The sequence below is a fragment of the Periplaneta americana genome, chromosome 2, assembly GCF_040183065.1.
Source record: "Periplaneta americana isolate PAMFEO1 chromosome 2, P.americana_PAMFEO1_priV1, whole genome shotgun sequence".
Classification (NCBI taxonomy): Eukaryota; Metazoa; Arthropoda; class Insecta; order Blattodea; family Blattidae; genus Periplaneta; species Periplaneta americana.
This window is the reverse complement of record NC_091118.1, coordinates 16,586,419-16,614,347: the sequence shown is the minus strand read 5'-3', so window position 1 is coordinate 16,614,347 and position 27,929 is coordinate 16,586,419. Positions and strand designations below refer to the sequence as shown.

General features: G+C 36.5%; 1 protein-coding gene across 1 annotated transcript in view; it reads left to right on the top strand.

The window, feature by feature from the left end:
- Positions 1-24,722, top strand: part of LOC138714245 (trichohyalin-like) — a 221,158-nt gene extending 196,436 nt beyond the window's left edge. The window contains exons 16-20 of the mRNA XM_069846595.1: positions 3,661-3,723; positions 11,916-11,978; positions 16,265-16,327; positions 22,702-22,806; positions 23,807-24,722. Of these exons, the coding sequence (XP_069702696.1) occupies positions 3,661-3,723; positions 11,916-11,978; positions 16,265-16,327; positions 22,702-22,806; positions 23,807-24,328 (816 nt within the window). The 3' untranslated portion in view covers positions 24,329-24,722. The remainder of the gene's footprint in view (positions 1-3,660; positions 3,724-11,915; positions 11,979-16,264; positions 16,328-22,701; positions 22,807-23,806) is intronic.
- Positions 24,723-27,929: the final 3,207 nt, after the last annotated feature.

The window sequence follows — 27,929 nt, the reverse complement described above, 5'->3', positions numbered from 1 at the left end:
TCGCGGCTCTACCGACGTCTCATTATTGTACATTAATCATCGTCACACTGATTTTGTTCAATAAACGTGACAGAAATTTGTGTTTTAATCTTGAAAATTTGTTTGTTGTTTATTGTAACTGAAATTATGGACGTGAAGTTGTGGATTCATAACTGCAAGTGAAGCAAGTCTGTAGAACAGAGAAGCTGCTTTTCCAGTGTAGCCTACTTTGTTAAGTTAGCTACTGATGGTCTTATGGATGTTCACATTATGAATTATGGGCGATTCAATATAATTTAAATGCCTTTTATGCCCTATTTTTGTTGGTTTAAGAGCCTTTTTAGGCGCCTAAAATAAATTTTTTTAGTGCTTTAAATACCGATGTCTAGGCCTACTTGTCAACGTACATTTATGTTGTACTTAGGAACACAAATACAACATTGGACATAACTATACAAAAATGTTTCAATAGTTGTAAAGTGAAAAATAATGAATTCGACAATATGTGCCTGTTTTTGAGAGGTTCGCTTCCCAAATCTGGACTCTGTACATGATACAAATACAGTGATATAGTTTACTGAAGAAGAGTTAAGGCGAATCTGTATACCCAACCATGTACACAAGGTTGGCATGTGTAAAACAATACGTTTTGAACAAAGTGTTAAAAATTGTTTAAAACAGGGCTGGGCAGCAAGAGCGAATTCTACTCTCTCTCGGGGAGCCATATGATTTCTCTTCTTCCTCTTTCTTCCCAGCCAAACACCGCTGAGCATTGATGCCGTGACGGATGAATATTAAGCATCCCCGTTTAGAGTTTGGATTCGCTCCCTATGCCCATCCCTGGTTTAAAACAATATGCTTTGATTAAAACGTTTTGAACACAATTTTTAAACCTATATGAAGATCTTAATTTTTAAGTCAACACAAATCTCTGTTGTGTTTATTATTTTATCCATGACCATAACGAAAGACATGCCTTTACTAAATACTTTTGCGTTTGTAAAGTAGGCTTTTATTCAACATTACTTTATTTCACTAGTGAGATAAAGACTTTACCTCACAGTTTGAACTTTATCCCACAGTTCATTAGTATTTTCCTAGTACCCGGGTACACACGTATACTTTTCCATTCAACTATTACTCAAGAATTAATATATTAGTTACTAGATGTCACTACCTCTACTTCTTTATTACCATTTCTTAAATATACATACACTCAATCTCCTTCTCTTTTCTCTGTCTGCTACGTCGTAATTTGTACATTACATCCATATCTAATATGCATCTTTTTAAAATTTTGTAATAATTTACCTTTTGGGATGTGAGGAGACTTGAACCTGCGAAGTTGGGATTATAGGATTTTAAAACAACACGCGTTAGCCTACTGAGCTAAACAGACACAATGAGTAATTAAGTTTTAATATTCCTCTTAAGTTTACAGAAGTAAAATGTGAAATTATTTTAATCACATTAGTCCCATGAACACTTCTAAATAATTCCTGAAACTTCAAAAAGACGAAAATACACGTTTAAAGTGAAAAAATATATATTAAAATTATATAATTAATTATAATTTGCTATTTATCCAACGCCTTAGATACCATTCTTCACTAATCATGGCCTCCTACATCATGGCCTACCTAGCACACGTATTGATTCTAAAATCCATGCCATGGTATGTGATTACATGAGGACTTATTTTCAACATATTTTCTTTTATAAAACATAATTTTTCGTTATGGTCATGGATAAAATTACGTATGGTACTTGTGAGCGTGATCTTTATTGCACTCGTATAATTTAAGCACTCGGCTGACGCCTCGTGCTTAAATCTTTCCACTCGTGCAATAAAGATGCACTTACCTCACAAGTATCATAAATAACTATATTTCTCTGTTAGAAATAAACAGTGTTTAAAACTATATAATCAAACCATGTCACTTTTTCTTCTCCATACAAGTTATTTATTTTACCTACTTGTTTACAATATATAATCATGATTGCCTTCTATTCACGCCTTCATAAAATTTACATTTATGGAGCAAAATTTTCACTTTTTTTCCGAACAAACCTTATTATTAATAAGAAATTTTTGTAGGAAATACGATGCAAACAATCTGAATGCTGATATCTGCATGCAGGCCTACCTTCTGAAGGAGGTGTTGTTACATTTATAAGAAATCCAATGAAAAAGGATTTTAATGTGCTTAAATCATAAAATATTCTAGTCTTTTTATTTCTCTACAAACTTAGCTTAAAAATGCAGTATGAAAAACTGAGCTGTAAAATAAAATATTGAAAGTACACCACACGGTACCAATTTTTTCTGTTGTACCACTGAGTCATTAAAGGACGAAGCACCACTTCTACTTAGTGTAATGTTCTGACTGTAGAGTACATGGAGAAGACATGCAAGTTTGGCAGCCTTCTCTGTGCTACCAGTAATCAATCAATCATGATCACTTGCTCACTAATCGATACTCAACAGTGCATCATAAGAAAGCAGAAATCCGGATATTCATTTCAATTGGAAATGAGTCTTTGTGTTTCTGTTGTGTAGGCTAAGTAATAAATGGTAAATCCAAAGGAATAGATGGTTTAAGTAGGCTGTCTAAATATTTAGAGAAGCGAAATTCAGACAATGATAAAAAACAAATGTTTATTTAAAGAGGTGAAAAGTTGTGTACAATTGGCTTGTGCCCACGTGGAATAATCCCTTCTAAGCTGACAATGAACCACAAATGGTCAAACATCAGGAACAGATGCCCCACTGTTTTAGAAATCAGGTCTATAACATTGTACCAATTCAAAACTGAACTGTCAAACTTTTTTATAATTTTGAAAAAAATTATTTCTCACTGTTAATTGATGACAGATTTTCAGTGAAATAGCTATAAGCAATCAAACACAGGTAAATTTGAAAATATTTCTTTTTTATGATATTCACTATTAATTTTCAAAAATATATTTTCTTTACTTAGTAGAATATTAATTTTATGAATAAATAACCTTATTTAAGTTGTAAACAGCACAATAAATTTAAAATATCTTAAATGCTGGTATCCTTAACTTTATGATTTTCAACAGCTAAAAGATTAATCAACTCAAAAGATCATATCATAGAAGATGGGAGAGTCTAAGTGTACAAAATATAATTCCTGAGTATCCAAGGAAAAGTTCAGTTGCATCCTTTTGATTACTTACAGGTTATGATTATTTGTCTAAACACTTGAACAAAATTGGACTTTTTTTACCACGTTATCCATTGTGCAGTCTTCTGGAATAAATAAATCACAATCATATGTCCAACCCTTTCCTCTAAACCACACTGTGTGTGAGAAATGCGGAACAACAAATCAGTTAATGGCTTTATTGCCAAGAAATCAGCATTAGTTAACGACAACAAGAATACATTAAAAAACGCACTATTCCATGGCACTGTTTAAAAAAGCATAAAAACAGATTAAAACAAAAAAAATATATTACTTTATTTTATTAATAGAACTGTTTTTTTTTTCAAAATCTGCGTGTAGGCCTACAAAATGTGAAGATATTATTAGAATATAATGTTGTTTAGTAGTTCGTAGTACATTCATTGGTGGTTGTGAGTTGTTCTGTTTCTCATCGTACTGCCATCTACTGACTGGGCTACGTCTGAATCTGATTCCTTTGTGGTTACAGGAGAAAGTAGAACTGAGGCAGAAATATGAAGGAGAACACCTGTTGCGGCTCCAGCGGGAAAAGGTAAGTGATGAGCTGTTACCATGGTTACAGACACGGTAATTGTACAGCACGAATAACTTTAAAATAGGCAGGAACACAGACGCTAAGGTGTGTTCAAATAGGCACTTAATTGAATGATAAATATGGGTACTCCAGTATATATCGCAACATAGTGAGAGTAACAGCACTGCTAATATCTGAAAGATAAAAAGGGCGATACTTAAGTGACAGGGCGCTGATGACATTGAGAAGGTTTGGTTGAGTTAGGTGAGGTGCTAACTAAAGTCTGATTTGTATGGTGCTGCTTTATTTGTTTGAACAAGCTTCCTTATTTCCCGGTAAATTTTCTGAAAATTTTCTAATGAATTTGCTTATTTATTTCACTAGCGTCTTATTTTGAATTCACGTTGACTAAAATACCTTCAATCAAAAGTTGAACGTGTCCAATATTAACGCTCAGTCAAAGCGATTTTACTAACAGTTTCTATGAAACGGGATGTCAGGACTTCAGGAAATGAATCTCTGAACAACTGGTGAATACATCTGCCTTCAGTGCAGGCACGAGCGGTGATACAGGCAGCTGTCTAAAAACAACATTTGATAAGACGCACGTGTGGCATGATGTGCTGTCCTTGTCCTGTGTAATTGGGTCCTCCAATGCTAGTTCCTTAAAAAGCAAAAGTTATGTCCCCCGGGCTGTAGATAAAAAGAAATTATTGGCTACAACTGCTAAAGAAAAATATGTGAGAGATATGTTATTAAAATATTCCAATTTTATAAACAGTTAAGAAGTAAAACAGCAGATAGGACCGTGTTAAAGTTTTGAGTTAACGAATTTCCAGCCAGATATTCACTGTGGAAAAGCATGTAGGCAATTATAAGAACAAAAGAAGCTAGCGAATAGCTTAAAATCAGCAACATATAAATCACGCTTGAGGGACAGGAGGTAGAAGACTGTGGCAAGATTACAAAGGATTAGATGAGGGGATACAAAAATAGGAGACACAGGCAGATCAAACACGTTACAAAGAACACATTACAGCCATAACCAAATCACCCTGGGTTGTCATGTAAAGAGCTGAGGAATGGATTATAAAATAAAACAAACAATTCCTTATTAACAGATATCAGAGGTTTAGGAAAGTGCCAATTATTATTTGAATGCTCATATTTAAAATACTTTTAGTAAATGTGCACGAATCACGAGAAATGAAGCATCTGATAAAGTTTGATCTTGTCTTTTTTTTTTTGCCTGTTTTGTCGTATATGCCTTCTTTACTTTAATATGTAGGCCTACTTTTTTTGGCCTTTTCTTGCTCTTATATGTATATTTTTTGCCTTTTTCTTCATATGACTACTCACTCAACAATACTGCATTTATTCCTGCATTCGAAACTAAGAAAATTGCAGCTCTTATAGTAGCCATATGTGTAGAACACCCCGTTGCAAGGAAGTATTGTTTCGCTTACTCCTGAATCGACTTTGCCCTTACCCAGCATTGCTATCGGTCTCCAGCACTGACCTATTCCATTTATTTCTGGCTTAGTTGCCTCGTGAGTGATGCCTTATTGGTGTCCCCGTGTCCTACCCTGCGTGTACAAAATGTGAAGATAGTATTAGAATGTCGTGTTGTTTAGTAGTTGACAGTACATTCAGTAGTTGGTTGTGTGTTATTCTGTTTCTCATCGCACTGCCACCTTACCGACTGGGCTACATCTGAACCTGATTCCTTTGTGGTTACAGGAGAAAGTAGAACTGAGGCAGAAATATGAAGGAGAGCGCCAGTTACGGCTCCAGCAGGGAAAAGTAAGTGATGAGCTGGTACCATGGTTACAGATACAGTAATTGGAGAGTTGACGGTACTTTAAATGTTGGAGCAGTAAGCACGAAAAAGTATAAAATAGGCAGACATGCAGATGCTAAGGTGTGTTCAAATGGGTACTTAATTGAATGATAGATATGTTCTTCTGTATATATCACAACGTAGTGACAGTAACAGTAGTGCTCATATCTGAAAATGAAAATGGCGATAGTTAAGTGACAGGAGGCCGAGGACAGCGTGGAGGTTGGATTAAGTTAGGTGAGGGGATAGCTGAAGTGTGATTTATATGGCGCTGGTTGTATTTGCTTTGAACAAGCTTCTTTATTCGGCGGCCAATTTGCTGGCATAATTTTCTAATGAAGCAGGCTATTTATTTCACTAGCGCCCTATTTTGAATTCCCATTGACTAAAATGGACTCAAAGACAATTGAACGTGTCTGTCAAAACGATAACCTGTTGATTTAACTAGCAGCTTCCAAAGAAATGAGTTCAGGACTTCAGGGAATGAATCTCTGAACAACTGGTGAATACATCTGCCTTCAGTGCAGGCACGAGCTGTGATACAGGCAGCTGTCTACAAACCATATTTGATAAGACGCACATGTGGCATGATGTGTTGTCCTTGTCCTGTGTAATCCGGTCCTCCAATGCCAGTTCCTTAAATAGCAAAAGTTATGTCCTCCGAGCTCAAGATGAAAAGAAATAATTGACTACTCCTGCTAAAGAAGAATATGTAAGAGAACTGTTATTAAGATATTTCACTGTTATAAACAGTTAAGAAATAAAAGAGGAGATAGGACCGTGTAAATGTTTATGAGCCTTTCTAGGCGCCTAAAATAAAATTTTTTAGTGCTTTAAATTCCGATGTCTACTTGTTAAGGTACATTTATGTTGTACTTAGGAACACAAATACAACGTTGAACATAACTATACAAAAATGTTTCAATAGTTGTACGTAAAGTGAAAAATAATAAATTCGACAATATGTGCCTGTTTTTTAGAAATGCGCTTCTCAAATCTGGACTCTGTATTCGATACAAACCTATTGATATCGTTTATTGAAGAAGAGTTAAGGCGAAACTCTAGACACAACCATGTACATAGGGTTGGCTTGTTTAAAAAAATATGTTTTCAACGAAGTGTTGAAATTTGTTTAAAACAGGGCTGGGCAGCAAGAGCGAATTCAACTCTCTCTCGGTGAGCCATATGACTTGTCTTCTTCCTCTTTCTTCCCTGTCGAACACCGGGCAGCATTGATGCTGTTCCGGATGAATATTAAGCTTCCCCGTTTAGAGTTTGGATTCGCTCCCTGTGCCCAGCCCTTGTTTAAAACAATATCGTTTGATTAAAGCTTTTTGAACACAATGTTTAATTTATTTTAGTGGGTTATTTTACGATACTTTATCAACGTCTTAGGTTATTTAGCGTCTGACTGAGATGAAGGTGATAATGCCGGTGAAATGAGTCTGGGGTCCAGGACCGATAGTTATCCAACGTTTGCTCATACTGGGTTGAGGGAAAACCCCAGTAAAAAATCTCACCAGGAAACTTGTCCCAACCGGGAAACGAACCCGGGTCACCTGGTTTCGCGGCCAGACGTGCTAACCGTTACTCCACAGGTGTAGCCTCACAGTGTTTAAAACTGTATTATGATATCAATTTTTAAGTCAACAGAAATCTCTATTATGTTTATTATTTATTTCTCTGTTAATAATAAACAGGGATTAAAAGTATATTATCAAACCATGACACTTTTATTCTCCGTACAAGTTATTTATTATATCCTACTTGTTTACAATATAAAATCCTGTTTGCCTTGTATTAAGGCCTTTATAAAATTTATATTTACCAATTTACAGTGGTGCTCGCGACTTTATGGAGCGAAACTTTAACTTTTTTTCCGAACAAACCTTATTATTAATAAGGAATTTTTGTAGGATATACAGTGCAAACAATGTGAATGCTGATATAGGCTATGCATGCAGGCCTACAATCTGAAGCAGTTTTTGTTATATGTATGTATGTATGTATGTATGTATGTATGTATGTATGTATGTATGTATGTATGTATGTATGTATGTATGTATGTATGTATGTATGTATGTATGTATGTATGTATGTATGTATGTATGTATTTATTTACACTGCAAGTGGGCATGCACCCGGTGGCAGTGGTATACACAATATAAACAATACACAATAAAGAAATGATAAGCAATATTTGCAATACACAATACAATTATACAATACACAATAGGCCTACAATTTTATACACAATACAATAAGAATACACAATATAATTTAACACAATAATAATAAAACATAAATAAAATACCTAATTTTACATTACAACCTACATTATTATGTACAGGCCCTACATAAGTTTCAATAGTCTTTCACTTTATTCTCATCTCACTCACTGTAGTGGCACTATGACGCATTTCACTGACACTTTAGGAACATTTCACTGACACTATAGAACACATTTCACTGACACTATAAATTATCACTGATCGGAACTATTCACTGCACTGTATATATATTTATAAGAAATTCAATGAAAAAGAATTTTAAGGTGTTTAAATTGTAAAATATTCTAGTTTTTTTCTACATACTTAGCCTAAAATTTCAAAATGAAAAACTGAGCTATAAAATAAAGTATTGAAAGTACACCACTCGGTACCACTTTTTCATGTTCTATCACTGAGTTATTAGACCACGAAACACCATTTCTACTTTATGAAATGTTCTGACTGTAGAGTGCATGGAGAAGACATGCAAGTGTCGTGCCCATTTCTGACAGCAATATTTTGTTGTACTATATTAATTCTGACACCAATATTTATTGTTAAGCTCTATCATATCTGACACCAGTAATTTGTCGTGGCGCTTGCCGCGACAAGGGCGGATGGCTTATGTTCGAGATAATCGCGAGTTATTATCTCTATCAAAATAACACAAACTAATCAAGCACTGCGTTATACTTTATAAACTGTTCTTTCTTGTGGATAGGAGGGATTCCTACCATGAATGTGATCTCAGGTTTTCGGAGTAATTGCAAGTGTAGAAACTCACTAGTACTAGGCCCTAAGTTTATTAATAAAAATATCAATTTACTACAAAATAAAATATTGAGTATTGAACGATTTGGAAAGTATGAACATTTCTGTTAATTCTGAAATACCAAGGTAGCTAGTTAAATGAAAAGTTTAAAAAATGATCTGATGATTTTACTTACAATAAATAGTAGGGTGAACACTAATGCTGGTTCCAGTTGATCCCATTTTCGATGCCATTTTCAGAACTTCTTACTGGACGTAGGGAGAGCTACTCCATGGCCGCAATCTTGACCAATAACTACGTTTCATGTCCTTTTATAAACTCTCGAACCGCGTCCTTTGTGACGTACCAGGGTGACGCCACTTCACCCGCGAATCCTCTAAAAGGACGGTGTTGCACTCGCCAAACACCACGCTTCTAATTATTAACCATTCTTTTAAATCGGCGTTTCCGGTCGTTACTTAAAACAATATGGATTCAAGGAAATTTCACGACTGAATCTGTTTTTGACTTGACCAATGGAAATTCAGAGCTTCGGAATCATCGCCAATTAAAATGTCTCGCTAGGGAAGCTATATCTTCGCTAATAAGTCAGCTGTTGCTAAGCTGAGTCCGCGATAAGATGCAAGATGCAAACGTACGCATTTCTGCATGTTCAAGGATTGGACTGTGCTGACGTTAACTAAACTGTGCTCTGTAATCTGACGAAACAGGAAGTGAGATCTCGCATTGTAAAGCAGGTATTAATAATACGATTTCGTTACTTTAAATTAAAGTGAAATATATTGCTTATCATAATCCCTGGGCACAACACAAGTTTGGCAGCCTTCTGTGTGGTACCAGTAATCATTCAGTCATGATGATTTGCTCCCTAATTGATACTCAACAGTGCATCATAAGAAAGCAGAAGTTCGGATATTCAGTTTGATTGGAAATGTGTCTTTGTGTTTCTGTTGTGTAGTCTAACTAATAAATAGAAAATCCAAAGGCATAGGTGTTTTAAATAGGCTGTCTAAAAATTTACAGAAGCGAAATTCAGATAACACGATTAAAAAGAAGTGTTTATTGAAAGGGGTGGAAATGTGTGTACAATTGGTTTGTGCCCACGTGGAATAATCCCTCCTAAGCTCACAATGAACCACAAATGGTCAAACATCAGGAACAGATGCCCCACAGTTTTAGAAATCAGAACTATAACATTGTCCCTATTCAAAACTAGACTGTCAAACTTTTTATAATGTTGTAAAAAATTATTTCTCACTGTTAATAGATGATAGATCTTGAGTGAAATATAGGCAATCAAACAGAGGTAAATTTGAAAATATTGGTTTTTATGAAATTCGTAATTAATTTTAAGAAATATACTTTTATTAGTTAGTAGAATATTCATTTTATGAATAAAAAACCTTATTTAACTCGATAAACGGCACAATAAATTTAAAATGTCTTAAATGCTAGTTTCCCTAACTTTATCATTTTCAACTTTTAAAAGATTAACCAACTCAAAATTTCATATCACAGACATAGAAGGTGGGAGAGTCTAAGTGTACAAAATATAATTCCTGAGTATCCAAGGAAAAGTTCAGTTGCATCCTTTTGATTGAACAAAATTGGAAACTTTTCTTCACTACGTTCTCCATTGTGCAGTCTTCTGAAATAAATAAATCAGAATCATATGTCCAGCCCTTTCCTCTAAACCACACTGTGTGTGAGAAATGTAGGGCAGTAAGTCTGTTACTGGCTTTATGCAGTGGCGGCTCATGAACTTGTGGCTTGGGAGAGCTGCAGTAGATTTCGGTACATACAAATTTCACTTCTTGATACCATTACTAATAAGTATAGGACAAAAATAAATGCAATACATATCGAAAAACCAAAACTTCCTGACTTAGTTGGGGGATGTCTGTAGGACCATTTGCTAATCCTTAAGAAAAACTAATACCATTTCAGTCTGAATTTCAGATCGGCAGACACTCAACTTACAATCTACCAGTTCATTCTGAATTGTCTTAGAATAACCTTAAACAGTGACATGTTCCAAATGATTTTTGAGAGGCTCGTTTAGATTACTCACGAATTGTAGCAACCCACGAAACACATCAGGGTTCTTCGAATCGTTTTTTCATTATGTCCCCTAAGGGGAAGTTCATATTGGCCACAAAATTTAATACAATAATTTTTTTTTTTTATAATTTCACGATTTTTTTATCACTTCTTGATTATGTTTAAGAATGTTTGTTCTGTTCGTTTCACTTAATTGCACAGCAGTATGAGTTGCGTAACATAGCCAATGAAACAACATTTTTCAGGTGAGACTGCGAAGATTCGTGCATTTTGCTTTTTAGGGGCAAATGTCCTAAATCTGTCACACCACTCCTAGTCCATGCAGCATCACCACCGAAGAGGAGGCAAGGAAAACAAAATACAGATTTTTTTTTGTTCACATCCACGTAACCACAAATGCTTAGCGTAAATTTCATTGTTATACTTCCTTACATAAATGCACTATTTCGGCTGGATGAAGCTTGAGTCAGATTTAAGTCGGGTAACGGACGACCCTTTAATTTCACTTCATTACATCAATATTCTCCGCAAGGGAAAAATAAAATTAATATTCTATAATTCACACACACTCATGCTTGCACATTTGCACTGGTTAAGTTACGGTATTAAGACGTCACACCAAAGCAACACTCAGATATAATGAGTTTTAAACAGCGGCAGTTTTCCTCTGCTCCCCTTCACCTCTCTACCCTCTGGCTAAGCAAGACACACTCTCTATGAACTGTCCCACACTGCAGATCCCAGGACGACTTTTAATGCAGTGTCAATTCCAATACAGTCGACGCGCAAAAAGATTATGCATAAGATAATAGTACATATTCCGGGCCAGGTGAAATATAAAGCAATTTACCAATAAAAGCTGTAACAATTCTTCTAAAAATTAAAATAAATATTATTTTTATTTTCCTGTCAAAACAGGGAGTGCTGCAGCTCCCCAGCTCTTATGGACGAGCCGCCCCTGGCTTTATGGCCAAGAACTCCGCGTTAGTAAATGACAATATCAACAATAATTAAAAAAAACGCACTACTTCATGACACTGTTTAAAAAGGTATACAGTTAAAATAATTTTTTTTTTCATTTTATTATTAAGTAAAAATATTATTTTCCAACCCTGCGTGTACAAAATGTGAAGATACTATTAGAATGTCGTGTTGTTTAGTAGTTGACAGTACATTCAGTAGTTGGTTGTGTGTTCTTCTGTTCCTCATCGTACTGCCACCTTACTGACTGGGCTACGTCTGAACCTGATTTCTTTTTTGGTTTCAGGAGAAAGTTGAACTGAGGAAGAAATATGAAGGAGAGCACCAGTTGCGGCTGCAGAAGGAAAATGTAAGTGATGAGCTGTTACCATGGTTACAGATGGAGTAATTGGACAGTTGAGGGTACATTGAAGGTTGGAGCAGTAAGCACGAAAAACTTTAAAATAGACAGACATGCAGACGCCAAGGTGTGTTCAAATGGGCACTTCATTGAATGATAAATTTGTACTCCAGTATATAGCACAATGTAGTGACAGTAACATTACTGCTCATATCTGAAAATGAAAACGGCGATAGCGAAGTGACAGGATGCTGACGACAGTGAGAATGTTTTATTGAGTTAGGTGAGGAGATAGCTGAAGTGTGATTTATATGGTGCTGCTTGTATTTGCTTTTAGCAAGCTTCCTTATTCGCCGGCCAATTTGCTGGCATAATTTTCTAATGAAACATGTTATTTATTTCCCTAGCGTCTTATTCTGAATTGATTAAAATGGATTCAAAGACAAGTTGAATGTGTCAGTCAAAGCGATAAGCTTGTTGATTTTACTAGCAGCTTCCAAAGAACTGGGATGTCAGGACTTCGGGGACTTAATCTCTGGACAACTGGTGAATACATCTGCATTTAGTGCAGGCACGAGGGGTGATACAGGCAGTTGTCTACAAACCATATTTGATAAGACGCACGTGTGGCATGATGTGTTGTCCTTGCCCTGTGTAATCGGGTCCTCCAATGCTAGATCCTTAAATAGCAAAAGTTATGTCCTTCGAGCTCAAGATGAAAATAAATAATTGACTACTACAGCTAAAGAAAATATGTGAGAGAACTGTTATTAAGATATTCCACTGTTATAAACAGTTAAGAAATAAAAGAGGAGATAGGACCGTGTAAATTTATATGAACTAGTGAATTTCCAGCCAGATATTTATTCTGGTAAAGGATCCCGGTAATGATAATAACAGAAGAAGCTAGGAAATAGTGTTACAATCAGCTACATATAATTCATGCTTAAGGGGCGGGAGGCAGAAGACTGTGACAAGATTACAGAGGATTAGGTGAGGGGATACAAGAATAGGACAGACAGGCAGATCAAACACGATACAAAGAACACATTACAGCCATAACCAAATCACACTGGGTTGTCATGTAAAGAGCTGAGGAATGGATTATAAAATAAAACAAACAGTACCTTATTAATAGACATCGGATGTTTTAGAAAATGCGTATTTTATTTGAATGATCATATTTAAGCACGAATCATGAGAAATGAAGCATCCTGATGAAGTTTTATATTTTTTTTTGTCTCTTTGGTTGTTTTCGTCTTTTTTACTTTAATAAGTAGGCCTACGTGTTTGGTCTTTCCTTGCTTTTATATGTACATTTTTTTCCCCTTTTTCTTCATTTGACTACTCACTCAACAATACTGCATTTATTTCTGTGTTCGAAACTAAGAAAATTGCAGTTGTTATAGTAGCCATATATATGGGACACCCTGTTGCAATGCAGTGTTGTTTCGCTCACTCCAGAATCGACCTTGCCCTTACCCAGCAATGCTACCTGACTCCAGCACTGAACTACCTCATTAATTTCTGACAGAGTTGTCTCATGAGTGATGCCTTATTGGTGTCACTTGTGAAGTTCAAACCTGTCTTCTTACATTTAACTAAACAACAACACATATCAGTTATTAGTCGAATACATGAAGCGTTGGATTTCCACGCTGATAACCCGGTTTCGAATCCCGGTGAATACAACTACAATTAGTGGTGGACAAATACGGTGCTTGCTGGTAGGACTTCGCGGTTCTATCGACGTCTCATTATGGTACATTAATCATCATCACACTGATTTTGTCCAATAAAAGTGATAGAAGTATGTGTGTTAATCCTGAAAAGTTGCTTGTTGTTTATTGTAACTCAAATTATGGACGTGAAGTTGTGGATGAATAACTGCAAGTGAAGCAAGTCTGTAGAACAGAGAAGCTGCTTTTCCAGTGTACTCTGTTAAGTTAGCTACTGATGGTCTCATGGATGTTCACTTCATGAATTATGGGTGATTCAGTATAATTTAAATGCCTTTTATTGCCCTATTTTTGTTGCTTTTAGAGCCTTTCTAGGCGCCTAAAATACAATTTTTAATGCCTTAAATTACGATGACTACTTATTAACGTACATTTATGTTGTACTTAGGAACACAAATACAACGTTGAACATAACTATACAAACAAGTTTCAATAGTTGTAAAGTTGAGAAGTTCCCTTTTGAAATCTGGACTGTGTATTTGATACAAACAGGGCTGGGGATCAAAAGCGAATTCTACTCTTTCACAGTGAGCCATATGATTTCTCTACTTACTCCTTCTTCCCTGCCAAACATCGCGCAGCATTGATGCCGTAACGGATGAATATTAAGCGTCCCCGTTTAGAGTTTGCATTCGCTCCCTGTGCCCAGCCCTGGTTTAAAATAATATCCTTTGATTAAAACGTTTTGAACACAACGTTTAAAACTATATGATGGTATTAAATCTCTGTTATGTTTATTATTTATTTCTCTATTAATTATAAACATTATTTAAAAGTACATAATCAAAACATGTCACTTTTATTCTACATACAAGTTCTTTATTTTATCCTACTTGTTTACAATATAAAATCATGTTTGCCTTCTATTCCGGCCTTTATAAAATTTACATTTAGGAATTTACAGTGGTGCTCTTGACTTTATGGAGAAGAACTTCAACTTTTTTCGGAACAAACATTATTATTAATAAGGAATTTATGTACGATGTACATTGCAAAAAGTCTGAATGCTGATATCTGCATGCAGGCCTAGGATCTGAAGCAGGTGTTGATACATTTATCACAAATTGAATGAAAAATGATTTTAAGATGTTTAAATTATAAAATATTCTATTCTTTTTTATTTCTCTACAAACTTAGCTTAAAATTTCAAAATGAAAACTGAGCTATAAAATAAAATATTGAAAGTACACCACATGGTGCTAATTGTTTCTGTTGTACCACTGAGTCATTAAAACACGAAACACCACTTCTACTTCATGAAATGTTCTGACTGTAGAGTGCACGGAGAAGACATGCAAGTTTGGCAGCCTTCCCTGTGGTACCAGTAACCAATCAGTCATGATCACTTGCTCACTAATTGATACTCAGCAGTGCATCATAAGAAAGCAGAAATCCGGATATTCAGTTTGATAGGAAATGTGTCTTTGTGTCTCTGTTGTGTAGTCTAAGTAATAAATAGTAAATCCAAAGGAATAGATGTTTTGAGTAGGCTGTCTAAAAATTTAGAGAAGCGAATTTCTGATAATGATTAAAAAAAAGTGTTTATTTAAAGAGGTGGGAAGATGTGTACAATTGGCTTGTGCCCATGTGGAATAATCCCTCCTAAGGTCACAATGAACCACAAATGGTCAAACTGCAGGAACAGATGCCCCACAGTTTTAAAAATCAGAACTATAACATTGTCCCTATTCAAAACTAGACTGTCAAACTTTTTATAATGTTGTAAAAAATTATTTCTCACTGTTAATAGATGATAGATCTTGAGTGAAATATAAGCAATCGCACAGAGGTAAATTTGAAAATATTGTTTTTTTTTTTATGAAATTCATTATTAATTTTAAATGTGTACTTTTTTTTAGTTAGTTGTAATATCAATTTTATGGATAAATAACCTTATTTAACTTGATAAACAGCACAATAAATTTAAAATATCTTAAATGCTGATTTCCCTAATTTTAGCATTTTCAACAGTTGAAAGATTAATCAACTCAAAATATCACAGAAGGTAGGAGAGTCTCAGTGTACAAAATATATTTTCTGAGTATGCAAGGAAAAGTTCAGTTGCATCCTTTTGATTACTTGCAGGTTATGACTATTTATCTAAACACTTGAACAAAATTGGAACTTTTGTTCACCACGTTATCCATTGTGCAGTCTTCTGAAATAAATAAATCAGAATCATATGTGCAGGCCTCTCCTGTAAACCACACTGAGTGTGAGAAATGTATGACAGCAAGCCAGTTAATAGCTTTGTTGCCAAGAACTCAGCATTACTTAACGACAACATTAGCAATACATTTAAAAAACGCGCTATTTCATGGCACTGTTTAAAAACTTATAAAACAGTTTTAAACAAAAAAAATTATTTTTCATTTTATTAACTAAAAGTTTATTTTTCCAAACCTACGTGTACAAAATGTAAAGATAGTAATAGAAATCGTGTTGTTTAGTAGTTGACAGTACATTCAGTAGTTTGTTGTGTGTTATTCTGTTTCTCATCGTACTGCCACCTTACTGACTGGGCTACGTCTGAACCTGATTATTTTGTGGTTACAGGAAAAAGTTCAACTGGGGCAGAAATATGAAGGAGAGCACCAGTTGCGGCTCCAGCAGGAAAAGGTAAGTGATGAGCTGTTACCATGGTTACAGATACAGTAATTCGACAGCACGAATAACCTTAAATTTGGCAGGCCCACAGGCGCTAATGTGTGTTCAAATGGACACTTAATTGAATGATAAATATAGATACTCCAATAGGTATCACAACATAGTGAGAGTAATAGTACTGCTAATATCTGAAAGATTAAAAGGCCGATACTTAAGTGACAGGATGCTGACGACAGTGAGAAGGTTTGGTTGAGTTAGGTGAGGGGCTAGCTAAAGTGTGATTTATATGGTGCTGCTTGTATTTGCTTTGAACGAGCTTTCCTATTCCCCGGTAAGTTTTCAGAAAAATTTTCTAATAAAGCTGTTTATTTATTTCACTAGCGTATTATTTTGAATTCCACTGAATAAAATACACTCAATGACAAGTTGAACTTGTCCGACATTAATGCTCAGTCAAAGCGATAAGCCGGTTGATTTTACTAGCAGCTTCCAAAGAAATGGGATGTGAGGACTTCAGGAAATGAATCTCTGAACAACTGGTGAATACATCTGCCTTCAGTGCAGACACAAGCGGTGATATAGGCAGCTGTCTACAAACCATATTGATAGGACGCATGTGTGGCATGATGTGTTGCCCTTGTCCTGTCTAATTGGGTCCTCCAGTGCTGGTTCCTTAAAAAGCAGAGGATATGTCCCTCGAGCTGAAGATGGAAATAAATAATTGACTACTACTGCTAAATAGAAATATGTGAGAGAACTGTTATTAAGGTATTCCTCTCTTATAAAAAGTTAAGAAATAAAAGAGGAGATAGGACCGTGTAAATATTTATGAGCTATCGAATTTCCAGCCAGATACTAGTTCTGGAAGAGCATTAAGGTAACGTTAATGACAAGATCTAGCAACATACAAATCACGCTTAAGGTGTGGAGGGCAGAAAACTGTGACAAGATTACAGACGATTAGGTAAGGGATACAACAATATGACAGAAAGGCAGATCAAACACGATACAAAGAACACATTACAGCCATAACCAAATCATCCTGGGTTGTCATGTAAAGAGCTGAGTGATGGATTATAAAATAAAATAAACAATGTCTTATTAACGTACATTTGTGTTGTAGTTAGGAACACAAACACAACGTTGAACATAGCTATATGAACATATTTGAATAGTTCTAGAGTAAAAGATAATAAATGCCACAAAATGTGTCTGTTTTTGAGAAATTATCTTCTCCAATCTGGACTCTGTATTCGATACAAACACAGTGATATCATTTACTAGTACAAGGAGATTTCTCTCCTTAATAGCAATTATAGACGAGAAACTTATTTACTATAAATACAAGATTGCAAATACACAATACTAAAAATTTACTAGCTTCTTTTGCAAGCCCGTTGTATTATTGCATTCCTTTGATCCAAATCTGGTCGGTGCTCTGGGAAATGAAAGCACATTAAGTTTCACCATTTCATAATTCATCCACAGTTTTCTACCCAAGGGCATGCCTTTCACTGCAAGTTCAGCATTCTGCAACCTTTCCTTTTTTCTACCTCCCTCTTAGTCTCCGCATATGATCCGTAAATTATATCTTAATGTTGTCTATCATCTGATATCTTCTTCTGCCCCGAACTGTGTAGTTTACTATTCCTTCCACTGCATCCTTCAGTAGGCAGTTTTTTCTTAGCCAGTGACCCAGTCAATTTCTTGTTCTCTTTTTCATCATTTTCAGCATTATTTTTTCTTCGCCCATGATCTGTAGATCACTTTCATTTCGTATTCTGTCTGTCCATTTCACACGCTCCATTCTTCTCCATATCCTCATTTCGAACGCTTCTTGATTTTGTCGTAATGTCCATGTTTCTGTCTCTTCATACAATGCCGAACTCGACACAAAACACTTCACTAAACTATTCCTTAGAGGTTTTCAAGAGTTCTGCTTCTAATGAAAGCTTCCTTGTCATTAATATCCTCCTCTTGATTTCTTGGCAGCATCTCATGTTACTACTCACAGTACACCCCAAGTATTTGAGTAGTCGTCCACTTGTTTGACTGCCTCATTCCGGATTCACAAGTAGCTACATATTGCAATGAGTTTTTCTATAATGTTGTGTGGTATTTCAATCAATTCAGCTCATCTGTCTAAAATCGGATTCAGTATTCTTCTATGGCTGTCATAATTGTTTTCAGTTTCTTCTGGATGATAGTACTATAACGTTGAAAACTGTACAGCTGTCAAAAAAAAAAAAAAAAGTGGCCGCACTCGTGAACAGCGAATATTTTCAAAGTCCACTTCGGGTCGCGGCGATGTTACACGATGCATGTGCTTGTAGAAGCAGTTCCGGAACTATGAAAGTGTTCCATATCTGCGCCTCGTAGACCAGCGGTAGAGTGCTTGTTTAATGATTCAAAGGTCGTGGGTTCGGGCCTTTTTCAAGTTTTCATTTTATTTTTTAATCGTTCTTTAGCGATGTAAATGATATTCAAATTATCATTTATATCCAGTTATCGTTATTTATGGATATCACATTATTTATATTTTGTTATCGTTCTTTAGAGATATGAATAAAATTCAGGTCATCATTTGTATTCTGTTATCGTATTATAACGATATGAATAATAATTATTATTGTATCTCCAATGGGGGTTAGCCCTATTTTACATATGTATGTTAGGGCTATAGTTTTATACACTAAAAAGATAAGCATAAAGAGAAATGGAAAAGAAAATTAAATTAGCTTACGCGATGTAAACAAAACATCGCTCGCACAACCAGACACAGGATCAGTTGCCTCAGGTACACCGAGAAGAGTCTTGCGACCTCGGATACCACTCCACTGAAGATGTCTGCCGCAGTTGCAGACGAAACGTCTGGTATAAAACCAACTAATAGACCACGGCCTCTCAGCCCGGAAAATGAATCTACTTCTATAGACTCCGGCCGTGAAAGCCTACACTGCAATATTAATTTTGAGTTATATCTCGTTCTCGTCTGAGGTTGTTAGTTATTAATTGGTGAAATGACAATTTTATTTCAAAGATTAGCCAATAGAAAGGTTACTAGATCTTCTTACAGTAACTGGAATCGCCCTGCACTACTGGTGTAGCGGTATAACTCAAAACGCTTGCTAGTAGCTTTCCCACCAATCGTGTGCTATGACTGCTATTGTTTAGGTTAAAGTTATGTTTGTATACATCTACAGAATCATCTTCAAGCTGTACTGATCATGTCAGTACATGAGGAACTCATTCAAGTGGAAGGGGGGAAAAACGTTTGCGTGATAATTCGATACATATACGAATGAAAGCTAAGATAGATAATAATATTGGGAAGACGTATGTCACAAAAAAGGGTGTGGTAATACCTGCTAAAGTGTTTAAAGTTGAAAAGTTTAGCTGTGTTAGACGTTGTAATGAACTGATTTCTGAAGGCGATAGGAAACTGCCTTCACCTGTTCTTGGGCTTTTACAGATTATTCTTGTCACAATGCTTACCTTTCGGCACTAATTCAATGGTTGTCGATTCAACATCGCCGTGAGGACAGTTCGGAAACATCAAATGACCAAACTCTGCCATGGAAATGTGCGTTCTGAACTTGAAAACAAAGAGCATTAATGTGTGCAAAATATACTTTTGGAGATCTCTGTTATATCTAATAAACGAGTTCAAAAATCTTCAAAAGAAGAAAGAAATCGGTAAACTCTATGGAGGAGACCTGCGTGGTAAAACTCTATTAATAAAAAGTCAGCCGAAGTTCTTAATGTCGCCAACGATCATACTGAAATGTTTGTAATAGTACATTATGCAACGAGGCTATAATGATAGTAATTAAGACGCAAGTATGTTTATTTATGAAACGAGCGCAAGCGAATTTCATAATTTTCATACGAGCGTCTTAATTACCATTATAGGCGAGTTTCATACGACTTTTTATGCTCGACCATATTTCTAACTTCAAATTATTCTGAATTATTCATTTTATTTGTATCTAACTGAAGGGCGGAACTGACCTTGTGCAATACCTCGTAAATTGTGAGATGTGCGCAGACGCGAAAGTATTGATTTTTTCCGAGGAACAGATCTCCACATTGACCTTGATAGCCTATAAGAACCTACAGAGTAAAGTAAATATTAACCATGATATAACATTGAAATTAAAATAGACATTGAAAAACGTGGTGACAAATTGAATTTATTTGAATATTATTTACAACTAGCCGTACCCGTGCGCTCCGCTGCACCCGTTAGAAATAAATATAAAGTAATTACATAATTAAAATTGGACATTTGATCCAGGGAACATTCGTATTTGATAGAAGGATAAAACGTTTGTTGTGTTACTTAATTTAAATTGTATTTGCATAATTAAAATGCGATCATTTTGATCCAGAGACCACTCATTTGGTCATAAAAATTATTTTAGGAAATACAGGAAACGAATGTACAGAATAGCCTATCAAGTTTTCTGTGCATAAGAAGCTGTTTTAATCTCACTTGTCCTCGATTCACTCAGACGTTACTGTAATAACATTATAACATTATGTCCATCTAGAGAAACTACACTTTCCAATGATGAAATAATAATTAATTATACAAATCGGTTAATTTAGCTTCCGATATTACTTCATAGAAACACGCAAACATTCTCTGTATGCTATCTTTCATAGCTTTGATTGTTGCTGTCCAAGGCCCCTTATAGACGAAGTCATTTGTTTTTTAATTCATTACACGGCCTTAGATGGGAGTTATTGTAATTTTAAAACTCATTTATCTCATTACATATCAGTCCTATCAAAAGTTTCCATGGAATAAAACTTATCGGAAATTATTTTTGAAGAAACTTTTGTTATGTAACATTTTTCACAAAAATCAATAATAAGCGAGATATTTCGATTTATTTAATTCAGGCCCCCTTATAACCCCCCTTTTAAATAATGTATTTTGAATGCCATATAGCCTAAAATCTAAGTTATAACGAACATAATTTATATTCCAATTTTCATCGAAATCCGTTCAGCCATTATCGCGTGAAAAGATAACATACATACAGACAGACAGACAGACAGACAGACATACAAACAAAAATTTCAAAAAAGCGATTTTCGGTTTCAGGGTGAATAATTATATATGTTAGGACCAATTATTTTTGGAAAATCGAAAATTACCAGAAAAATTTCGGCTACAGATTTATTATTAGTATAGATTAACATTAATTATTATAGTAGCAGAACATAACCTTCTGCGACCGTATTGGATTTCCAACCTCCGGGATGTTTCCCTCGTTGTCTTTCGATTGCATATCCGAGAATAATCGAAAACCTGAACTTTAATGAATAGGTGTACTTTAAGAACATGCATTAAAGGACTGCTACCAGGTGTATAATTACTACATTTCGGCATGGTCGAGCATAAAAAATATTTTGGTGCAAGTTTAACTGTCCAATCCCACCTCCTCTCGCTCGGTTAGGAGGCGCAGATGGATAAAATATTAGGCCTACAGTTTAAAGTAAATGCGAAAAAGAATCTGAGGCTCGATAGGAGAACACTATGTACAATGTTATATAGAGGAACAGTCGTTTATATAATTGAGTTATACCACTTTACCACTGTTTCCTTCTAGTTGTTTATCGAAGAAGCGATGCTCTGTATCTCAGAATCTATCTCTTTTTCAAAGAAGGAAAAGTATAATTTCAATATCATATTATGTTGGAAATATTTTTTGATGAAAACCAGGAAAACTTAGATAAGGAAATATCGACGATTTCTAAATCAAAGCACACAAAACCTTAAATTCCCGAACATTTAATAAATCCTCATTGTAAAACTTTACCTCTCAACAGTTCATTACATACACAAATTTCCTTGTGTGAAGTGTTATCAACCAGAAATCAAGTTTCCTTACAAATCCGTTGGTTTTATCTTTGAATGTTATTATGTCAACATCTTGACCTTCCAAATTAGTATTGAAAGTGTTTGAAAGATAGGCTACATCAGCAAGGAAGACACGTCTAGGAAGCAGAATAGAATAAATTGGAAAGTAGGTTTGAATATTCTGATTTCTCATCTTGCAGTACGGTACATTAGAAGTTGGCTGCTATCGCCTGGTTTTCAGTAAAATCACAATTTTTTCGATTATACACGGATTTGTATTTTTCGAATGGGCTACATACATGGTAGTGGGGGGGGGAAGTTGCAAAGTTTATGGTGATAATAATAATACTAATTATTATTATTATTATTATTATTATTATTATTATTATTATTATTATTATTATTATTATTATTATTATCACTCTCGCCATCATCATTATCATAATCATCATCATAGCAGTCATGTTTCCAGTCAACTTAGCGATATCTCAACCAGATTTGTTTTTAATTACAGAGTAAAGTGGAAGCACTGCGTGTCCTGCGAGAAGAACTGCAAGCGAAGGGGGAGGAACTCAAGAAAATGGCGGACGAGTTGCAAACGGAGCGCCAGAAGACAGCAGTAAGTGTGAGCTGTTGCCATGGTTACAGTTACTGAGCAATGATTGATACAAACTGTTACAACAGAGATTGCGACCAGCTGCAGTTGGAGAGCAAACTTAATTTCAGTTTTCAGAAGAACTACTACTAATACTACTACTAGGGCCTACTACTACTATTACTATACTACTACTGATACTACTACCACTACCACTATGTCTACCACTACTACTACTACTACTACTACTACTAATACTACTACTACTACTAGTACTGCTACTACTATTACTATTACTACTACTAGTGTCACTGCCACCGACATTACTACTAATTTATTGCTATATTTGTGCCTACTGTACTACTACTGACATTACTGTAGTTTTGTCCACTGTTACTACTACTGGCATTGCTGTAGTTGTGGATACTTTCACTACTACTGACATTACTGTAGTTATGTCTACTGTCACTACTACCGACATTACTGTTGTTGTACCTACTGTCACTACTACTGACATTGCTGTAGTTGTACCTACTGTCACTACTACTGACATTACTGTAGTTGTACCTACTGTCACTACTACCGACATTACTGTAGTTGTACCTACTGTCACTACTACTGACATTACTGTAGTTACGGCTGCTGTCACTACTACTGACATTACTGTAGATACGGCTGCTGTCACTACTACTGACATTACTGTAGTTACGGCTGCTGTCACTACTACTGACATTACTGTAGTTACGGCTGCTGTCACTACTACTGACATTACTGTAGTTACGGCTGCTGTCACTACTACTGACATTACTGTAGTTATGGCTACTGTCACTACTATTGACATTACTGTAGTTACGGCTGCTGTCACTACTACTGACATTACTGTAGTTACGGCTGCTGTCACTACTACTGACATTACTGTAGTTACGGCTGCTGTCACTACTAATGACGTCAGCTTCCCTCAGCCTAGTGAACTGTCACCTAGCTGACTGAGCTTCCTCTGACCAGATTGTTTTGTCTGCTGCAGGAGCACAGAGCTGCGACTGAGTTCGGGCCAAAACTAGAGGAGAAGGACGGCCTAGGCAGAACTCAGCTACACCGGGCAGCAAAGGAGGGAAACACACATATGGTGCAGCTGCTCCTGGATGCAGGCAGCCAGGTGAACGCCGAGGATCATGATGGCCGCACGCCCTTGTGGCTGGCAGCACGTGAAGGCCGCCAGGATGCGTGCAGGGCGCTGCTGGCTGCCGGGGCGTGGCTGGATATGAAGGCAGGAACATCTGGTAGCACTGCTCTTCATGAGGCTGCATGGTGTGGGCACCCTGCAGTGTGTGAGCTGCTGCTGGCAGCTGGGGCGCGGCCCAACGAGCCTGATGCAGACCAGCGGACTGCACTGCACTGTGCAGCATGTAGTGGCCACGCCCCAGTGGTGCAGCTGCTGTTGCAGCATGGCGCTGAGCGGGGGGCGAAGAATGTGTGGGGACGTACGGCCCTGGACCTGGCACGTCGGTCGGAGTACACAGAAGTGGCGACCATGCTGCAGGGCTGAGCAGGCGCAGTGCTGCCAACACGACAGCAATACCATTATACCACAGTAACCAGCGGGAATGTGTTGTGTTGGCATCACTGCTCTGCGTGTAATGCTGTTACTTCATTGCTCTAGGCTGTCGTTACTCTCGTGTTGTGTGGCTTTGTTGTGGTTGTTGTTGTTGTCTGCTTAACATTTCGTTTCAGTAATAACCGCCACTGTTCCTGCTCTTCGTGAAGCATTGCAAAGCAGCTTGATACGCCACTGATGCTTTGACATTATTACTATTATTATTTTATTATTATTATTACTATTATTATTATCATCATCATCATCATCAATATTCGATTGTCTATAATTTTTTTTCAAATTACTGTATACTTACTATATTCAAATAAAAATATGGAAAATTGTTTATGTTGGTATCATTTGTTGTGATACGCCAATTATCCTGCAGCATCTCACTGCACTATTTCAAGGACAGTAAGTAGGCCTATGTTGCCCCGTTCTTTCTGATAACTCTGATAAGCCACTGACTGCCGCTAGTATTCCTATTGCTCTCATGCACTGCAATAGTACAGCCATTTTATGCCTATATTGGTTCACAATATCTACGTGAAGAAAAGCATTTCCGTTGGCATCACTGTTTCTGCACAAACTCCAAATTCACGTCTAGAAACTTGTCTTAATTATGTCGATAAAGTACGCAACTGATAACTTGAAAAACTGAAGCAGGATATACCGTCATGCACTTTGTCTCCTCCATTTTGCAAGTGAGGTAAGGGAGAAATTAAGTAGGATTTACATTTCACGATATGGGAAGGAAAAAACTTGCCTACTAGTCTAATATAGGTCTAACCCTATGAATAGGCTTATCCCTGTACACCCCTGCCTACGGAATCAGTCGTTTAGTATAACTTATTATAAAAACAGAGGACGTCGGACACCCCTGAGATATGTCTTGGCATTCAGTGATTCTACATAGCTTACATAATTAACGTCAGACGTAAATGAGTCTACCGATATCAATATGCGGTACGGACATGAGTTTCTTCCTCTATTTCTTGTTTTCATGTAGACTACCCCTCAATCGCCCAGCCCTACATAACACAGGAATGAATCGAAGTGAAAAAAGACGGCCTCGAAGAAATTTATTCGAGCAACGTATTAGGCCTATGTTAGGCTTAGCGCCTACCTAGCCTATAGCCTTTTCTTTTTCCAGTTTGATTTCCAGTTGTAATTTAGTACGCCTGCAACTTGTATAGTCTATGTTATCTCACTAGAGATTTCGGTTGCTTGCTTACTTATGGCTTTTAAGGAACCCGCAGGTTCATTGCCGCCCTCATATCAGCCCGCCATTGGTCCCTATCCTGAGCAAGATTAATCCAGTCTCTATCATTCTGGATTCGCCCATACGTGCTACATGCCCTGTCCATCTCAAACGTCTGGATTTAATGTTCCTAATTATGTCACGTGAAAAATACAATGCGTGCAGTTCTGTGTTGTGTAACTTTCCCCATTCTGGTGTAACTTCATCCCTCTTAGCCCCAAATATTTTTCTAAGCACCTTATTCTCAAACACCTTAATCTCTGTTCCTCTCTCAGAGTGAGAGTCCAAGTTTCACAACCATACAGAACAACCGGTAATATAACTCTTTTATAAATTCTAACTTTCAGATTTTTTCACAGCAGTCTAGATGACAAAAGCTTCTCAACCGAATAATAACAGGCATTTCCCATATTTATTCTGCGTTTAATTTTCTCCCAAGTGTCACTTATATTTGTTGCTGTTGCTCCAAGATATTTGAATTTTTCCACCTTTTCGAAGGATAAATCTCCAATTCTTTTGTTTCCATTTCGTAAAATAGGCCTATTTGGTCACGAGACATAATCATATACTTTGTCTTTTCGGGCTTTACTTCCAAACCTATTGCTTTACTTGCTTCAAGTAAAATTCCCTTGTTTTCCCTAATCATTTGTGGATTTTCTCCTAACATATTCAAGTCATCCGCATAGACAAGAAGCTGATGTAACCCGTTCAATTCCAAACCCTCTCTGTTATCCTGAACTTTCCTAATGGCATACTCTAGAGCGAAGTTAAAAAGTAAAGGTGATAGTGCATCTCCTTGCTTTAGCTCGCAGTGAATTGGAAAAGCATCAGATAGAAACTGGCCTATACGGACTCTGCTGTAAGTTTCAACAAAACACATTTTAATTAATCGATCTTATTTCTTGGGAATACCATATTCTATAAGAATATTATATAAAACTTCTCTCTTAACCGACTCATATGCCTTTTTAAAATCTATGAATAACTGATGTACTGTACCTTATGCTTCCATTTCTTCTTAGTAGGCCTATATATTAGACGTATATATAATATGCCTATCAAGTACAGTATCAAATATATTTAAATTTCCAATTCAACGTGGAGTAGGAATTGCCTGCAGATTTAACCTGGAGCCCTGTATCAGAACAGGGTTCTGTCACGCCCTGAAACTCTACGATTCGGGGCACAGCTTTAAGCCTACTTCCTTCCCCAGGAAGCCATGCTGCGGATAACATCGCCTTAAATTCCGTCGCCCTCGACGGGGTTCGAACCCCATCCAGTTGCTAGTACGGTGACTATGCACCCCACGACGATGCCCTCCTGTTATTACTTCCAATTAAAGTTACATTGTCTGCCATGCTCTTTTGTAACTCTGGCGTTGGTCTGACACATCTGCGGAGGAGTCCGCTTAGCTATATTCTAGAATGCCATGTCGACGCAATTGCGCATTTTATCCCTCTTCACTGCATCAGCGAGCGGGATGAGTTGCTCATTTGTCTTGTTCCTGTCCGGACTAGGGAGTTTCTATATCCCAGGACGGGAGTCAAATGTGGAAATTTTAATTGAGGTAGGCTGGATATAGTTTTGTATTCTATTACAGCAGCTTGTTTACGTACGAGATGTGGAAGGGAAATGTATTGGGTCTATGTATTGAACATTTTTTAGAAATAAGAAGACCTACATAATTGGGACGCATTCCCATTCTGTAATTGTTATAATTTATGAAAATATACAGATGTGTTTATTTTTGTCTGATCCTGTATTTCGTACAATTATTAAACATAATCGAAGAAAAAAGTTACTGTGTACATTCTCATTGGCGGAATTACTCCGGATACACAACTGCCCTCTATCTGTTGTGGTTGAAATCTGATCGTCATTGCCTCCGTTTAGTCAGGCGGCGACGCGAGTCGTGTGCGGTTGGGTCCTGCGTTCGATGCGGTGAGTCACAATTCAAGACTTCTTTCTCTGTAGATCGTATAGGCTACATGAAATATGCATTGCAAATCCCTGAGGACAATGTGTTACAATTGAAGTAGGAAATTGATTTAAAGTAGGGTAAAGTCCTGATTCATAACTTGAGAAATGTAATAAACACGAGAACATAGTCCGCATTTGAGGCTTGAGTTTGAATTACGATTGGATTGTTACATCACTTTCCCTGTATAATAAGTGCTGTGATAGACTTGAATTTGGAACTGGAATTGTGCTAATAGATTCTTAAGAATATTGGAAAAGTAGGATGGAATGTAGTTTCAGACGAAAATCGATATGAACGCTAAGGAGATTGTT